Source organism: Hemiscyllium ocellatum, chromosome 2 (assembly GCF_020745735.1).
Source record: "Hemiscyllium ocellatum isolate sHemOce1 chromosome 2, sHemOce1.pat.X.cur, whole genome shotgun sequence".
NCBI classification, from domain to species: domain Eukaryota; kingdom Metazoa; phylum Chordata; class Chondrichthyes; order Orectolobiformes; family Hemiscylliidae; genus Hemiscyllium; species Hemiscyllium ocellatum.
Window position 1 is genome coordinate 55,459,235 of NC_083402.1, and position 17,818 is coordinate 55,477,052.

General features: G+C 44.1%; 1 protein-coding gene across 4 annotated transcripts in view; it reads right to left on the minus strand.

Annotated features, from left to right (window-relative positions):
• The window catches only part of kiaa0825 (KIAA0825 ortholog), a 447,094-nt gene that overhangs the window by 378,068 nt on the left and 51,208 nt on the right, over nucleotides 1–17,818 (minus strand). For all 4 annotated transcript variants that reach the window (XM_060836740.1, XM_060836733.1, XM_060836749.1 and 1 more), the window contains exon 4: nucleotides 13,612–14,281. In XM_060836740.1, the coding sequence (XP_060692723.1) occupies nucleotides 13,612–14,281 (670 nt within the window). The remainder of the gene's footprint in view (nucleotides 1–13,611; nucleotides 14,282–17,818) is intronic.

A 17,818-nucleotide genomic window follows, 5' to 3' on the forward strand; every position in this document is an offset into this window, starting at 1 on the left:
ACCACTCTCTGTCTTCCACCTTTGAGCCAGTTCTGTATCCAAATGGCTAGTTCTCCCTGTATTCCATGAGATCTAACTTTGCTAATCAGTCTCCCATGGGGAATCTTGTCAAACGCCTTACTGAAGTCCATATAGATCACATCTAGCGCTCTGCCCTCATCAATCTTCTTTGTTACTTCTTCAAAAAACTCAATCAAGTTTGTGAGACATGATTTCCCATGCACAGAGCCATGTTGACTATCCTGAAATCAGTCCTTGCCTTTCCAAATACATGTTCATCCTGTCCCTCAGGATTCCCTCTAATAACTTGCCCACCACCGAGGTCAGGCTCACCGGTCTATAGTTCCCTGGCTTGTCTTTACTGCCCTTCTTAAACAGTGGCACTACGTTTGCCAACCTCCAGTCTTCCGGCATCTCACCTGTGACTATCGATGATACAAATATCTCAGCAAGAGGCCCAGCAATCACTTCTCTAGCTTCCCACAGAGTTCTCGGGTATACCTCATTAGGTCCTGGGGATTTATCCACTTTTAACCGTTTCAAGACATATGAGTACATACTTATTTAATTATTACGTTATTTCTTAATAGTAATGCAAGATAGCTTATTTTATGCTTTGGTTGTTTGTAGGATAGATTAGTAGTTAGCTGAAATTTTTTTCTTTTTTTTTCTTTTGTTGTGTTTTGGTTATTATTTATTTATTTTTTATATATATATTTAATTACATATAAGTGTTATATTTGTTTGTATTACTTTGTAATTTTGTAAAAAATGTTTAAAAATCTCTTTTTTTCCTTTCAATAAAAAGACCCATAACAAAAAGAGTGGTGTAGTGGTACTTTCCATATCTCTGGGCCGGGGGACCCAAGTTCAATTCTTACCTGATCCAGAGATGTGTAATAACATCTCTGAACAGTTTGATTAGAAAAATAGGTTAAATTTTTAAAAAGTTATTTATTTTTAAAGAAAAATGTTTGCAGAATATATCAATGAAGTCCATTCGACATAGAGTCATACATCAAGGAAAGAGACCCTCCGTTCCAACCAGTTTATGTTGAACATAATCCCTAACTAAACAAATCCCACCTGCCTGCTCCTGACTCATATCCCTTCAAACCTTTCCTATTTATGCACTTACCCAAATGTCTTTTAAACCTTTTAACTGTACGCACATCCACTACTTCCTCAGGAAACTCATCCCACACATAAAGTACCATCTGTGTAAAAATTTGCCCTTCATGTCTTTTTAAAACTTCTCTCCTCACTCCTTAAAAATGTGCCTCCTAGTCTTGAAATGCACCACCCCACATCAATGCTAGGGAAAAGCCATCTACCATTAATCCTATCTATACCTTTCATGTTTTGTATAAACTTCTAAGGTTACCCCTCAACCTCTTACAATTTAGTGAAAAAAAAGTCCCAGCCTATCTAGCCTTTCTTTTCAACTCAAACCTTTTGTACCTGACATCATCCTGTTTTCAGAACCTTCTCGAGCGTAATAATACCCTTCGTATAACTGGGTAACCGAACTGGACACAGTATTCTAGCAGATGCCTCACCAATGTCCTGTATGAACTTGACATGACTGCCCATCTCCTATATGCAAAGGACTGAACAATGAAGACAAGCGTGCTCAAAAGCCTTTTTAACCACCCTGTCTTTATGTGCAAACTTCAAAGAATTATTTACCTGAACCCCTAAGTCAATTTTTTCTACAATACTACCCAAGGTCCTACCATTAATTGTATAAGTCCTACACCGGTTTGTTGTAACGAAATGCAAAAGCTTGCATTTATCCAGATAAAATTTGATCTGCCACTTTTCAGCCCATTGATTCATTTGATCAAGATCCATTTGTAATCTTAGAAAATCTTCTTCACTGTCTACTTTGCCACCAATTTTGGTGTCATCCACAAACTGACTAACCATGCCTTCTATATTCTCATCCAAATCATTTATATAAATGGCAAACAGTCGAGGACCCAATACCAATCCCTGCTGGCCACAGGCCTCCAATCCAAAAAAAAAATCCTCCCCCACCACACTCTGTTTCCTGCCATTAAGCCAACTATATATTCAATTAGCAAGCTCAGCCTGAATCCCATTTGACCGAACTTTACTCATTAGTCTACCATGCGGAACCCTGTCGAAGGTTTTACTGAAGTCCAAGAAAACAACTCTGCCCTCCTCAACCTTTTTGGTAACTTCCTTAAAAAAACTCAATCAAGTTTGTGGGACATGAATTACCTCACACAAAACCATGCTGATTATCAATTTTTGCCTCTCTCAATGTCCATAAACCCTATCTTTTAAAATCATCTCCAATAATTTACCCACAATCAAAGTCACACTCACGGTCTATAGTTCCCCAGTTTCTCCTGATAGCCCTTCTTCGACAAAGATACAACATTAGCCACCCTCGAGTCATCAGACATGTCACCTGTAGTTATAGATGACGCATATTACTTTAAATTCCATAATTACCAAAAACAAACTAGCCATCATGCCAAATTCTTAAACAAGTTCTCAATAGTTTGTTACAATAGTGCAGTAGTTGTGTTGCTGAACTCGTGGCTTGGAATAACGATGGAGACATGGACCAGAAATTTATGACACCCTCTCCAACCCTCCATCAAGGGGTTGGATGCCAAGTTGCTGGGGGAAGCTAGGGAGCATTGCATGAAACTGGATAAAATGCCATCTAAAATGCCATGTCTTCTGCTCATCTCTACTATTATTTTACTCATGATTGAGAAGCATCAGGAGGCTAATTCATTGTGGGCAAATTAAGACTCTGAAGTGGTCAACTAATGGTCACAACGAGATCTCACAAACAGAATTGTGCTGGGTACAAACAAGTGGTCGAACAAGGGTGCAGCTGAGTTATTTTGTCTGTGGCCATCAAAGGCAATTCCTCCAACCCAATGTAATTCTTGGATTTTTCTTCCCTGCCTTGCATCCAGTGATCCAACCCTCAAACCTCTCACTGAGGTGTGCAAGCCTGGACCCAGCAAGACCCCAGATTAATTTTCAAGGTTAATTTCATTGTTGTGTTTTCGTCCCTGACTGTATATAACCCCAATACTAGCAAATGTAGAACATGAGAGCTGGCAGTTATTTAATTGGTTGGCTGCTTTCAAGTGCAGGACTTAGTCCTTGATGGGTCAGAACTCCCATCTCAAGTTCATTACTGATCAGACATTTACACCAAAAAGGAGGGGGGGGGCCTGTCCCCCATGAAAGATTCAGCTGTGAGACAGAATATTATTGAATAGCTGTGGAACTTAAGATTGGTTAATTAAAAAATCTGGAGTGATTGAAAGCGCCCATTCATCTACAAGACACGTGAAAAAATCCATCTGGTTCCCTAACATCAGATCAATGGTTGGAAGGAATTTTGATTGCCTTACCCAGTCTCTTTATATGTAACTGCAAATATACAGCAGTAGGTTTGGTTTGCAACTGGTCTCTGTAATGGCCTAGCAACTTAGTGGACATATCAAACCATTACAGAAAACTAGAGAGAAAAACTAGACAAATAGTTCAGCATGAAACCAGGCACCAAAATCACACATCTGCAAAAAAAATCCTCCTCACTGAAGTCTGTGAACTTGTGTCAAAATTGAGAGACTAATTCTTCTCCTGAATCTAACACTTATCCTGACAGAATCATACATTTCAGCGAACATCATAGAATCCTCTACTATTTCTGAATCTGTCCTATCTCATTTTCAGGACAGACTGACCAAAGAAGACATGAACAGAGAATGGCCCCCACAAGTCTTGAACACAAATTTGACACCTATGAAGTGTCTTCGCATCAAATAAAACATGGATGAGTAAACTGCCAGTCAAACTTTATAAAATCGACAGCCCTCCTTCATCAGATGATTTAGTACTCTATATTGAGCGCAACATGAAGAAACCCTGAGGCACAGAAAATATTCTGGGTAGGAAACTTCAATGAAGAGTAACCTAATTCCCAAAGGTGTAATTGTCACACTGACTTTGAAGAAAAAAAGTGGGCAAACTAGCACAAAGTGATATTCTACTTGACCTCGTCTTCACAATCTAGCTGTTGCAGATACATCTGTCCATCAGAATATTGGCACAAGTGACCATGGAGAAGTCTCAGCTTCTCAGTCAGGATAGTCTCTATCATGCTGTGTGCTATTATTGTGTTAATTGGAATAGATTCTTAACAGATATAGTACCTCGTGGGGCTTGATCATAGATATGAGCTTTCTACCAACTGAGTTACAACTAATATTTTCTCTTTATTTCTATGTACCATGGGTTAAATAAAGACTAATAAGTGCATAACAGAAACAGCATAAGCCCAACTAAAAATAAGCAATATATTAAGGCAAATGCATGAAAACAACTGAAGTACCTAGTTAAACAATTCTATAATCAACAGGTCAGAACAATGCACCACAATCCCCATGTCATGAATGGTGACAGGAGGAAGAATTCAAATTACACTGTTATGACTGTCACTGAAACAGTTATTAAATTTTTCAAGAGATGTTTGAATTCCATGTGATCAACTAAGGAGAAAATAAAACAAGATCATAGATATAGGAGCAGAATTAAGCCATTCAGTCTATCAAGTCTGCTCCACCACTCAATATGCGGACATGTTTCTCAACCCTTTTGCCTTCTCCCCGTAACCCTTGATCTCCTACCGAATCAAGAACCTATCTCCCTCTGTCTTAAATACACTCAATAACTTGGCCTCCAACAGCCTTCTGTGGTAATGAGTTTCGGTTACCAACCTTTGGATGAAGAAATTATTCCTCTTGTCAGTTCTAAAGGGTCATCCCTTCACACTGAGGCTGTGCCCTTGAATGTTCGTCTCTCCTAAGGGTGAAAACATCTTCTCCACGTTCACTCTATGCAGGCATGTCAGTATCCTGTTAGTTTCAGTCAGGTCCCTATCATTTTTTATTGAGCTGCATCGAGCACAGACCCAAAGTCCTCAACTGCTCCTCATATCACAAGATTCCTTCATACCCAGAATTATTCTTGTAAACCTCCTGTTGACTTAAGCTAACAAAACTGCTCACAATAGTTCATATGCGGTCTGACCAGAGCGTTATACAGTCTCAACAGTACCTCTCTGCTCTTGTTTGCGAGCCCTCTTGAAATGAATGCCAACACTGCAATTGCCTTTCCAACTGCCAACTGAACCTGCATGTTAAACTTAAGAGAATCTTGAATTAGGACTCCCAAGTCCCTTTGCACTTCAGATTTCAGAAGCCTTTCCCAATTTAGAAAATAAACAAGATATCAAGTTGTCAGAATGTGTTGTAACAAACAAACCAAAAGCAACATTACCGACAAATATACATTTAATCAACTTACACTTTAAACCACAGAAAAGTTTCCCATTTAAAATGATCACAAATTCCTTGGGATGTGCATACTTCAGACTGTTCCTTAAGTTGACACTTTGAACCAGTCTAAAGTTAGTCACCATTCAAAATGACCTGGAACCCTTCCCTTGCCCAGCCAGGTATTGTCTAAGTCCAGTGTTAACTTTCGTTGGAAAAAGTTATACAATAAAAAAGGTTTTTAAACCTGTTCAAAGAAAGGGTTAAAAATTTATGTTAATTAAATTCACATATAATGCTTGGATTCAAACAATATTAATATTTACCAAAGGTAAAGTTTGGATCCAGACATTCGGATCCATATTACAAAGGAGGAAGTGCTGGATGTTTTGAAACACATAAGAGTGTATAAATCCCCAGGACCTGATCAGGTGTACTCTTCTGTGGGAAGCTAGGGAAGTGATTACTGAGCCCCTTGCTCAGATTTTTGGATCATTGATAGTCATGGGTAAGGTGCCAGAAGACTGGAGACTGGCTAACATAGTGCCACTATTTAAGAAAGGTGGTCAGGACAAGCTAGGGAACTATAGACCAGTGAACCTGATGTCAATGATGGGCAAGTTGTTGGAGGAAATGCTGAGGAACAGGATATACATGTATTTGGTGAAAATGTGTTGCTGGTTAAAGCACAGCAGGTTAGGCAGCATCTCAGGAATAGGGAATTCGACGTTTCGAGCATAAGCCCTTCATCAGGAATGAGAGAGAGGAGCCAAGCAGGCTAAGATAAAAGGTAGGGAGGAGGGACTTGGGGGAGGGGCGATGGAGGTGGGATAGGTGGAAGGAGGTCAAGGTGAGGGTGATAGGCCGGAGTGGGGTGGGGGCGGAGAGGTGAGTAAGGAGATTGCAGGTTAGGAGGGCGGTGCTGAGTTGAGGGAACTGACTGAGACAAGGTGGGGGGAGGGGAAATGAGGAAACTGGAGAAATCTGAATTCATACCTTGTGGTTGGAGGGTTCCCAGGCGGAAGATGAGGTGCTCCTCCTCCAGCCGTCGTGTTGTTATGTTCTGCCGGTGGAGGAGTCCAAGGACCTGCATGTCCTCGGTGGAGTGGGAGGGAGAGTTAAAGTGTTGAGCCACAGGGTGGTTGGGTTGGTTGGTCCGGGCGGCCCAGAGGTGTTCTCTGAAGCGTTCCGCAAGTAAGCGGCCTGTCTCCCCAATATAGAGGAGGCCACATCGGGTGCAGCGGATGCAATAGATGATGTGTGTGGAGGTACAGGTGAACTTGTGGCGGATATGGAAGGATCCCTTGGGGCCTTGGAGGGAAGTGAGTGTGGAGATGTGGGCGCAAGTTTTACATTTCCTGCGGTTGCAGGGGAAGATGCCGGGGGTGGAGGTTGGGTTGGTGGGGGGTGTGGATCTGACGAGGGAGTCACGAAGGGAGTGGTCCTTGCGGAACGCTGATAGGGGAGGGGAGGGAAATATATCCTTGGTGGTGGGGTCCGTTTGGAAGTGGCGGAAATGACAGCGGATGATACGTTGTATGCGGAGGTTGGTGGGGTGGTAGGTGAGAACCAGTGGGGTTCTGTCTTGGTGGCGGTTGGAGGAGCGGGGCTCAAGGGCAGAGGAGCGGGAAGTGGAGGAGATGTGGTGGAGGGCATCGTCGATCACGTCTGGGGGGAATCTGCGGTCCTTGAAGAAGGAGGCCATCTGGGCTGTGCGGTGTTGGAACTGGTCCTGCTGGGAGCAGGTGCGGCAGAGACGAAGGAATTGGGAATATGGGATGGAGTTTTTGCAGGGGGCAGGGTGGGAGGAGGTGTAGTCCAGGTAGCTGTGGGAGTCAGTCGGTTTATAGTAGATGTCTGTGTTGAGTCGGTTGCCCGAGATAGAGATGGAAAGGTCTAGGAAGGGGAGGGAGGAGTCTGAGACAGTCCAGGTGAATTTCAGGTCGGGATGGAAGGTGTTAGTAAAGTTGATGAACTGTTCAACCTCCTCGTGGGAGCACGAGGCAGCGCCGATACAGTCATCGATGTAGCGGAGGAAAAGGTGGGGGGTGGTGCCAGTGTAGTTGCGGAAGATGGACTGTTCCACATATCCTACGAAGAGGCAGGCATAGCTAGGGCCCATGCGGGTGCCCATGGCAACTCCTTTAGTTCGAGGAAGTGGGAGGATTGAAAAGAGAAGTTATTCAGGGTGAGGACCAGTTCAGTCAGTCGAAGGAGGGTGTCAGTGGAAGGGTACTGGTTGGTGCGGCGGGAAAGGAAGAAGCGGAGGGCTTTGAGTCCTTCGTGATGGGGGATGGAGGTGTACAGGGACTGGATGTCCATAGTGAAAATAAGGCGTTGGGGACCGGGGAAGCGAAAATCCTGGAGGAGGTGGAGGGCGTGGGTGGTGTCCCGAACGTAGGTGGGGAGTTCTTGGACTAAAGGGGACAGGACCGTGTCGAGGTATTGGGAGATGAGTTTGGTGGGGCAGGAGCAGGCTGAGACAATGGGTCGGCCGGAGCAGGCAGGTTTGTGGATTTTGGGCAGGAGGTAGAAACGGGCGGTGCGGTGTTGTGGGACTATGAGGTTGGAGGCGGTGGATGGGAGATCCCCTGAGGTGATGAGGTCATGGATGGTCTGGGAGATGATGGTTTGGTGGTGGGAGGTGGGGTCATGGTCAAGGAGGCGATAAGAGGACGCGTCCGCGAGCTGGCATTTGGCCTCAGCGGTATAAAGGTCAGTGCGCCAAACTACCACCGCGCCTCCCTTGTCTGCGGGTTTGATGGTGATGGCGCTGCCTCGTGCTCCCACGAGGAGGTTGAACAGTTCATCAACTTTACTAACACCTTCCATCCCGACCTGAAATTCATCTGGACTGTCTCAGACTCCTCCCTCCCCTTCCTAGACCTTTCCATCTCTATCTCGGGCGACCGACTCAACACAGACATCTACTATAAACCGACTGACTCCCACAGCTACCTGGACTACACCTCCTCCCACCCTGCCCCCTGCAAAAACTCCATCCCATATTCCCAATTCCTTCGTCTCCGCCGCATCTGCTCCCAGGAGGACCAGTTCCAACACCGCACAGCCCAGATGGCCTCCTTCTTCAAGGACCGCAGATTCCCCCCAGACGTGATCGACGATGCCCTCCACCGCATCTCCTCCACTTCCCGCTCCTCTGCCCTTGAGCCCCGCCCCTCCAACCGCCACCAAGACAGAACCCCACTGGTTCTCACCTACCACCCCACCAACCTCCGCATACAACGTATCATCCGCCGTCATGTCCGCCACCTCCAAACGGACCCCACCACCAAGGATATATTTCCCTCCCCTCCCCTATCAGCGTTCCGCAAGGACCACTCCCTTCGTGACTCCCTCGTCAGATCCACATCCCCCACCAACCCAACCTCCACCCCCGGCACCTTCCCCTGCAACCGCAGGAAATGTAAAACTTGCGCCCACACCTCCACACTCACTTCCCTCCAAGGCCCCAAGGGATCCTTCCATATCCGCCACAAGTTCACCTGTACCTCCACACACATCATCTATTGCATCCGCTGCACCCAATGTGGCCTCCTCTATATTGGGGAGACAGGCCGCTTACTTGTGGAACGCTTCAGAGAACACCTCTGGGCCGCCCGGACCAACCAACCCAACCACCCCGTGGCTCAACACTTTAACTCTCCCTCCCACTCCACCGAGGACATGCAGGTCCTTGGACTCCTCCACCGGCAGAACATAACAACACGACGGCTGGAGGAGGAGCGCCTCATCTTCCGCCTGGGAACCCTCCAACCACAAGGTATGAATTCAGATTTCTCCAGTTTCCTCATTTCCCCTCCCCCCACCTTGTCTCAGTCAGTTCCCTCAACTCAGCACCGCCCTCCTAACCTGCAATCTCCTTACTCACCTCTCCGCCCCCACCCCACTCCGGCCTATCACCCTCACCTTGACCTCCTTCCACCTCCATCGCCCCTCCCACAAGTCCCTCCTCCCTACCTTTTATCTTAGCCTGCTTGGCTACTCTCTCTCATTCCTGATGAGGGGCTTATGCTTGAAACGTCGAATTCCCTATTCCTGAGATGCTGCCTAACCTGCTGTGCTTTAACCAGCAACACATTTTCAGCTGTGATCTCCAGCATCTGCAGACCTCATTTTTTACTCTTATACATGTATTTGGAAAGGCAAAGACTGATTAGGGATAATCAACATGGTTTTGTGTGTGGGAAATCACGATTTACAAATAAACTTGATTGAGTTTTTTGAAGTAACAAATAGAATTGATGAGGGCAGAGTAGTAGACGTGATCTATATGGACTTCAGTAAGGCAGTTGACAAGGCTCCTCATGGGAGACTGGTTAGCAAGGTTAGATCTCACGGAATACAGGGAGAATTCGCCATTTGGATACATATCTGGCTCAAAGGTAGAAGACAGAGGGTGGTGGGGGAGGGTTGTTTTTCAGACTGGAGACTTGTGACCAGTAGAGTGCCACAAGGATCCACTACTTTTCGTCATTTATATACATGATGTGGATGTGAGCATAAGAGGTATAGTTAGTAAGTTTGCAGTTGACACCAAAATTGGAGGTGTAGTGGACAGTGAAGAAGGTTACCACAGATTACAACAGGATATTGATCAAATGGGCCAATGGGCTGAGGAGTGGCAGATACAATTTAATTGAAATAAATGCTGCATCTTGGAAAGGCAAATCAGAGCAGGATTTATACAGTAATAAGGTCCTGAGGAGTGTTGCTGAATAAAGAAACCATGGAGTGCAGGTTCATAGCTCCTTGAAAGTAGAGTCGCAGGTTGATATGATAGTGAAGGTGGCATTTGGTATGCTTTCCTTTATTGGACAGATTATTGAGTACAGGAGTTGGGAGGTCATGTTGCGGCTATATAAGGTATTGGTTAGGCTACTTTTGAAATATTGCATGCAATTCTGCTCTCCTTCCTATCAGAAGGATGTTGCGAAACTTGAAAGGGTTCAGAAAATATTTACATGGATGTTGCTAGGGTTGAAGGATTTGAGCTAAAGGGAGAGGCTGAATAGACTCAGACTGTTTCCCTGGAGGGTCAGAGGCTGAGGGATGACCTTATAGATATTTATAAAATCAGGAGGGGCATGGATAGGGTAAATAGACAAGATTTTTCCCTGGGGTGGAGGAGTCCAGAACTAGAGGGTATAGCTTTACGGTGAGAGGGGAAAGATATAAAAGAGACCTAAGGAGCAACTTTTTCATGTAGATGGTGGTGCGTGAATGGACTACCAGAGGAAGTGGCAGAAGCGAGTACAGTTGCAACACTTATAGAGTCATAGAAATATATAGCATGGAAACAGACCCTTCTGACCCACTCGACCGTGCTGACCAGATATCCCAACCCAATCTAGTCACACCTGCCAGCACCCGGCCCATATCCCTCCAAACCCTTCCTATTCATATATCTATCCAGATGCCATTTAAATGCTAAAATTGAACTAGCCTCCACCACTTCCTCTGGCAGTTCATTTCATACACCTACCACCCTCTGAGTGAAAACGTTGCCCCTTAGGTCTCTTTTATATCTTTCCCCTCTCATCCTAAACCTATGCCCTCTAGTTCTGGACTCCCCCACCCCAGGGAAAAGACTTTGTCTATTTATCCTATCCATGCCCCTCATGATTTTATAAACCTCTATAAAGTCACTCCTCAGCCTCCGATGCTCCAGGGAAATCAGCCCTAGCCTATTCAACCTCTCCCTATAACTCAAATCCTTACATAGACAGGATAGATCGAGTGAATCCTTAGAAGAGTATAAAGAAAGTAGGAGTATACTTAAGAGGGAAATCAGGAGGGCAAAAAGGGGACACGAGATAACGTTGGCAAATAGATTTAAGGAGAATCCAAAGGGTCTTTACAAATAATTAAGGACAAAAGGGTAACTAGGGAGAGAATAGGATCCCTCAAAGATCAGCAAGGCAGCCTTTGTGTGGAGCCGCAGAAAATGGGGGAATAATAATACTTTGCATCAGTACTTACAGTGGAAAAGGATATGGAAGATATAGAATGTAGGGAAATAGATGGTGACATCTTGCAAAATGTCCCTTTTACAGAGGAGGAAGTGCTGAATGCCTTGAAACGCATAAAAGTGGATAAATCCCCAGGACCTGATCAGATATACCAGAGAACTCTGTGGGAAGCGAGAGAAGTGATTGCTGGGCCTCTTGCTGAGATATTTGTATCATCGATAGTCACAGGTGAGGTGCCAGAAGACTGGAGGTTGGCTAACATGGTATCACTGTTTAAGAAGGGAGGTAAGGACAAGCCAGGGAAGTACAGACCAGTGAGCCTGACATCGATAGTGGGCAAGTTGTTGGAGGGAATCCTGAGGGACAGGATATAAATGTATTTGGAAAGGCAAGGACTTATCAGGGATAGTCAACATGGCTTTGTGCATGGGAAGACATGTCTCACAAACTTGATTGAGTTTTTTGAAGAAGAAACAAAGAGGATTGATGGGGGCAGAGTGGTAGATGTGATCTATATGGACTTCAGTAAAGTGTTCGATAAGGTTCCCCATGGGAGACTGGTTATTAAAGTTAGATCTCACGGAATACAGGGAGAACTAGCCATTTGGATACAGAACTGGCTCAAAGTTAGAAGACAGAGGGTGGTGGTGGAGGGTTGTTTTTCAGACTGGAGGCCTGTGACCAGTGGAGTGCCACAAGCATCTTTGCTGGGTCCTCTACGTTTTGTCATTTACCTCAATGATTCGGATGCGAGCATAAAAAGGTACAGTTACTAAGTTTGCAGAATGCACCAAAATTGAAGGTGTAGTGGACAGCGAAGAGGGTTACCTCAGATTACAACAGGATCTGGATCAGGTGGACCAATGGGCTGAGAAGTGGCAGATGGAGTTTAATTCAGATAAATGCGAGGTGCTGCATTTTGGGAAAGCAAATCTTAGCAGGACTTATACACTGAATGGTAAGGTCCTAGGGAGTGTCACTGAACAAAGAGACCTTGAAGTGCAGGTTCCTAGCTCCTTGAAAGTGTAGTTGCATGTAGATAGGATAGTGAAGAAGGTGTTTGGTATGCTTTCCTTTATTGGTCAGAGTATTGAGTACAGGAGTTGGGAGGTCATGTTGCGGCTGTACAGGACATTGGTTAGGCCACTGTTGGAGGATTTGAGCAATAGGGAGAGGTTGAATAGGCTGGGGCTGTTTTTCCTGGAGTGTCGGAGCCTGATGAGTGACCTTGCAAACGTTCATAAAATCATGAGGTGCATGACAGGATAAATATACAAGGTCTTTTCCCTGGGATCGAAGAGTGCAGAACTAGAGAATGAGATTTAGGGTACAAGGCAAAAAAATTAAAAGAGACCCAAGGTGTAACATTTTCACCATTAACTGTATAAGTCCTGCCCTGATTTGCCTTTCCAAAATGTAGCACCTCACAGTCATCTAAATTAAATTCCTTCTTCCATTCCTCAACCCATTGGCCCAAATGATCAAGATCCCATTGCACTCTGAAGTAGCCTTCTTTGCTGTCCATGCCACCTCCAATTCTGTTGTCATCTGCACAATTACTAACTATACCTTCTATGTTCACATCCAAATCATTTATATAAATGACAAAAAGTCATGGACCCAGCAAAGATGCTTGTGGCACTCCACTGGTCACAGACCTCCAGTCTGAAAAACAACCCTCCACCACCAGCCTCTGTCTTCTACCTTCAAGCCAGTTCTGTATCCAAATGGCTAGTTCTTCCTGTATTCCTTGCGATCTAACCTTGCTAACCATTCCACCATGAGGAATCTGATCGAATGCCTTACTGAAGTCCATATAGATTATGTCCACCGCTCTGCCCTCATCAATCCTCTTCGTTACTTCTTTAAAAAACTCAATCAAATTTTTGAGACATGATTTCCTGTGCACAAAGCCATGCTGACTATCCCTAATCAGTCCTTGCCTTTCCAAATGCAAAGATAAAAGTTTTCAAACATAAGAGAAAAAGGGCACAAATCCTTTGATCAACAAGAGAACACTGACCATGGTTTAAAATCTCATTCAAAAATGACACTTCAATATGGTAGCACCCCCTGACTAGTAGTCCACTGTCAATTTGCAACACATGTTCAAGTCCAGGAGCATAGCTCGAACACAGATCCTTCTGATTCATAAGTGACAGTACTACCACTGAGCCAAGGCTGGCAATATGGCAAACACTAATTTGGATTAACAAGTATGTATATGACCAAACATATTAAAATTATTCTGAATAAAGTAAATAGTAAAGGAAGCCACTGACCCACAGACTGTACTGCTCCTTTTTGTTTGTTTAAGCTTTTGCTTGTCTTCACCAAATTTTGGATATTTTTCCTCAGCTGTTGCTCACAAAGTTTTTCAATAATGAGATTGAGTTCATCTGTAATATTCTGTAAGTATGCATTACTGATAAATTTCAGTACTTTAGAATCCTCCACAAGTGTATGTAAAGCATACATATCTTGCCTCAGCATTGTACACATCGCAGGAATCATGTTTTCAAACCCATGAGCCACTTTGTCGAAACTGATCTCTTCAATGTTGGTCAAAATATTATTCTTCAGCATATTTTGTATAGATTTGCACTGGATACTTTGATATTTGGTTAGAACTTCAGATTCAGGGTACAAAAATAGGAGTTGCTGAAGACACTGTGCTTTGAATTGAATATTTGGAAGGACATCATTTATTTCTTGACAATTTTGAAGTTTATCCACTAAGAACCTACGCAGATGTAACTTCACATCATCCCACACAGACAATGCATCAAGAGAGTCATTGAAGTCAACAGCATGAACTGAAGTACTGGAAGGAACATGAAATGAAGCTCCACATGAATTCAATGGAAACACAACACCACACTCAGTAGAGAGATCCAGGAGTAGCTGCAACACCATTTCTTCTGAGTCTTCTTCTGTCTTCAGAAAGTGAAGCTTTCAGTAAAGAAAATAAGAGACGAGAAAAAATAATCATGGATAACTGTAGAACTGACATCAGTAGCAACCAGTTATTGTTTACACTCAAAACACATAATAATGATATCATAAGTAATCCAAAACAGATGCTGCACCCCCAACAAATTGAAGAATATTATTGAGTTAAACAAGAATATATGTTGTACAATGGTTTTAAAATTCTTCTTCAGCTATAAATCCACAATTGATTTACAGCAAAAAGTAATCAGTAAATTTTGTATTAGTTAGTCTCATGGTATTTTGACATAAAATTTGCACTCTTGATATTAAAGATGCCATGGACTTTGGAGAAAGCAATTGACACAAGGGTCTTGATTTTTTTTTGCGCACTTTTAAAAATATTATTTCATGGAATGTGGACATTGCTTCATCAACTAGCATTTACTGTCCATACCTCATTGCTCCTAAGAAGGTGGTGACAAGTCAGACATTTCTTCATATTTCTGATTGCATTAAGACAGTACAATCAATCAGTCACCCAATTACATTTTATAGTTTCTCATCGCTTTTTTCCCTCTGATTACTCTGTACACAAGATTCGGAATGAGTAAACAAGTAAACATGGGCTCACTGTGTTCCTCTCACATATACACAGATTTAGCTGAGCTTTCCTCAGATATTTCTATTCTACAGCAGAATGCTGGATTTCACTCAGCGTCAGCACAATATTGCAGTGGTGAATCATAAGCATACCATGTCTCTTATTTCTTTATCTAATATGCAAAGTATATGTTGATATATTTGCTGGCCACAAAAGCATTAAGGCCTGGATTCTCAAAATGATGGAAAATGGGTGACAAGCTCAGAAACTGGAAGTCCCAACTCGAAACAAGGCACTTCCTAGTTTTGAATGCCAGATGGTTCACCTTTCGCATATGAGTGTTTCATGGAAGCATCTGCCCAACTGAACTAGCAGCTGCCACTCTCGGGTCAGATTTTGGTAGTTAAGAGCATGAAATGCAGAGGGTACAGAAAAGACCTGGTAAGAGCAGTTCCAAATTATCAAACTTCTTTGGATACTCAAGATATCCCTTTGGATATGGTCCCGAGGCATCTCTGGGGGAGGTCAGGTTCTCTTTCAAGGTACAGGGACAAATAAGCATAAAACTGAATTTTCACCCTCACAGAGGCATAGATGGACCCTGCTGATACATACATTTTCACCACTGGCCACTTCCGGGTCATTTTTCTCGAGGTGAGATTGAGGAAGGAACATCTCCAAACAACAGTCAATTAAGAGGAAATCATTGGAGTGGATAAAGAGTGGAGCTGGAAAAAGCACAGCAGGTCAAGCAGCATCAGAGGAAGCGGGGGGGGTTGACGTTTCAGGACAGAACCTTTCATCAAGACTGGGAGAGGGGAAGGAGGCTGTGAAATAAATACAGGGACAGAGGGTGGGGCTGGGCAAATGGTCGGTGGGATAGCGATAAGTGGACGCAGATGAGAGGCAGTTGTGATTGTCAGTGGAAAGAGTAGAGCAGATAGGTGGGAAGGAAGTTGGACAGGTAGGGTCAAGTTAAGAGGGCAGGATGGAGGAGGCTGTACTTCGTATGAGCTGGGGAGATTTGGAAGCTGGTGAATTCTAAGTTAAGGCCATATGGTTGAAAGCGCCGGAGGCAGAAAATGTGGCGTTCTTCCTCCAGTTTGCATGTGGCCTTGAGTTGATGGTGGAGGTGACTCAGGACAGACATGGCAACAGGGAAGTGAGAGGGGGAGTTGAAATAGATGGCGACTGGAAAGTGGTGTTGATTGGAGTGTACAAACCATAAATGTTCCCTGAACCAGTCTCGGAGTTTGCGCTCGGTGTCTCCGATGTAGAAGAGACTACGTTGGGAGCAATGAACGCAATAAGTCAGGCTGGAAAAAATCTCTGCTGATCTTGGAATGATTATTTGCGGCCTTGGATACATGTGGGGTAGGAAAGGAAGAGGAGGAGCATGTTTTGCACCTCCTGCAGCCGCAGAAGAGTCCAGGTGTCGTTGGTGGGGAGAGGAGTCATGGTGGGAATGGTCCCTGCAAAAAGCGGATCAGGATGGAGAGGTAAATATAATTTTGGTTTTGGGGTGGGGTGGGGGGGTCAGACTGCAAGTGGTGCAAATGTCAAAGAATGATGTGTTGGACTTAGAAATTAATGGGGTGCCATGTGATGTCCAGGAAGTCTCTATCCTTGTTGTGATTGAGGGAAGTTTTCTTTGAGGGCAGAGGTGTGGAAAACAAAGGAAATGCGATTGAAGGCATTGTTTGATCATGGGGGAGGAGAAAGTTTGGTGGTTTAAGCAGGAGGACATCTGGGGTGTCTTGGAGTCAAATTGCTCATCCTGGAAGCAGATACGGCGGAGGCAAATGATTTGGGAGTATGCGATCACATATTTGTCTGGGGGTGTGGGGAGTACGAGGTATAATCGAGGTAGCTGTGGAAATCGGTGATTTTGTAATAGATGTTGGTTTTGGATGTAGGTTTGCTTGCTGAGCTGGAAGGTTTATTTCCAGATGTTGTGTCACCCTACGAACTAACATCTTCAGTGGACCTGAGGCAAAGCACTGCTGATAATTCCTGCTTTCTATGTAGATGGTTTTTTTTGGGTTGATGATGTCATTTTCTGTGATGAAGTCACTTCCGGTTTCTTTTCTCAGGGGGTAGTAGATGGGGTCTAACTCTATGTGTTTGTTGATAGAGTTCCGGTTGAAATGCCACGCTTCTAGGAATTCTTGTGCGTGTCTTTGTTTGGCTTGACCTAGGATGAATGTGTTGTCCCAGTCAAAGTGGTGTCCTTCCTCATCTCACTAGTATCCTTACATATAGATGAGGAAGGACACCACTTTGACTCGGACAACACATCCATCTTAGGATAAGCCAAACAAAGACACGCACAAGAATTCCTAGAAGCTTGGCATTCCAACCGGAACTCTATCAACAAACACAGAGTTCGACCCCATCTACCACCCCCTGAGAAAAGGAAAAGGAAAAGGAAGTGAGACTTCACCACAGTAAATAGCGTCACCACAGGAAATGATATCACCAACCCAAAGAAACTCAAACATATATACAGAAAGCAGAAATTATCAGCAGTGCTTTGTCTGAGTCCCACTGAAGATGTTACCTAGTAGGGTGACGAAATGTCTGGAAATGAACCTTTCAACTCAGCAAGCAAACCTACATCCAAAACCTCAACCTGAGCTACAAATCTTCTCAAAACTCACTCAGGTAGTTGCTGGAAATGGAGAGGGAGAAATGCAGGAAGGGGAGAAAGGTGTCAGAAATAGTCCAGGTGAATTTGAAGTTGGGTGGAAGGTCTGGGTGAAGTGGAAGCACTAGGTAGCACCAATACAGTCATCGATAAAGCAGAGGAAAGGTGGGGCATGGTTCCCGTGTAACTGCGGAAGAGGGAATTGTCCATGTACCCATAAAGAGGAGGCACAGTTCAGATGTGGGTACCTATGGCAAACTCTCCGGTTTGTTGGAATTGGGAGGATTGAAAGAAAAAGCTGTTATGG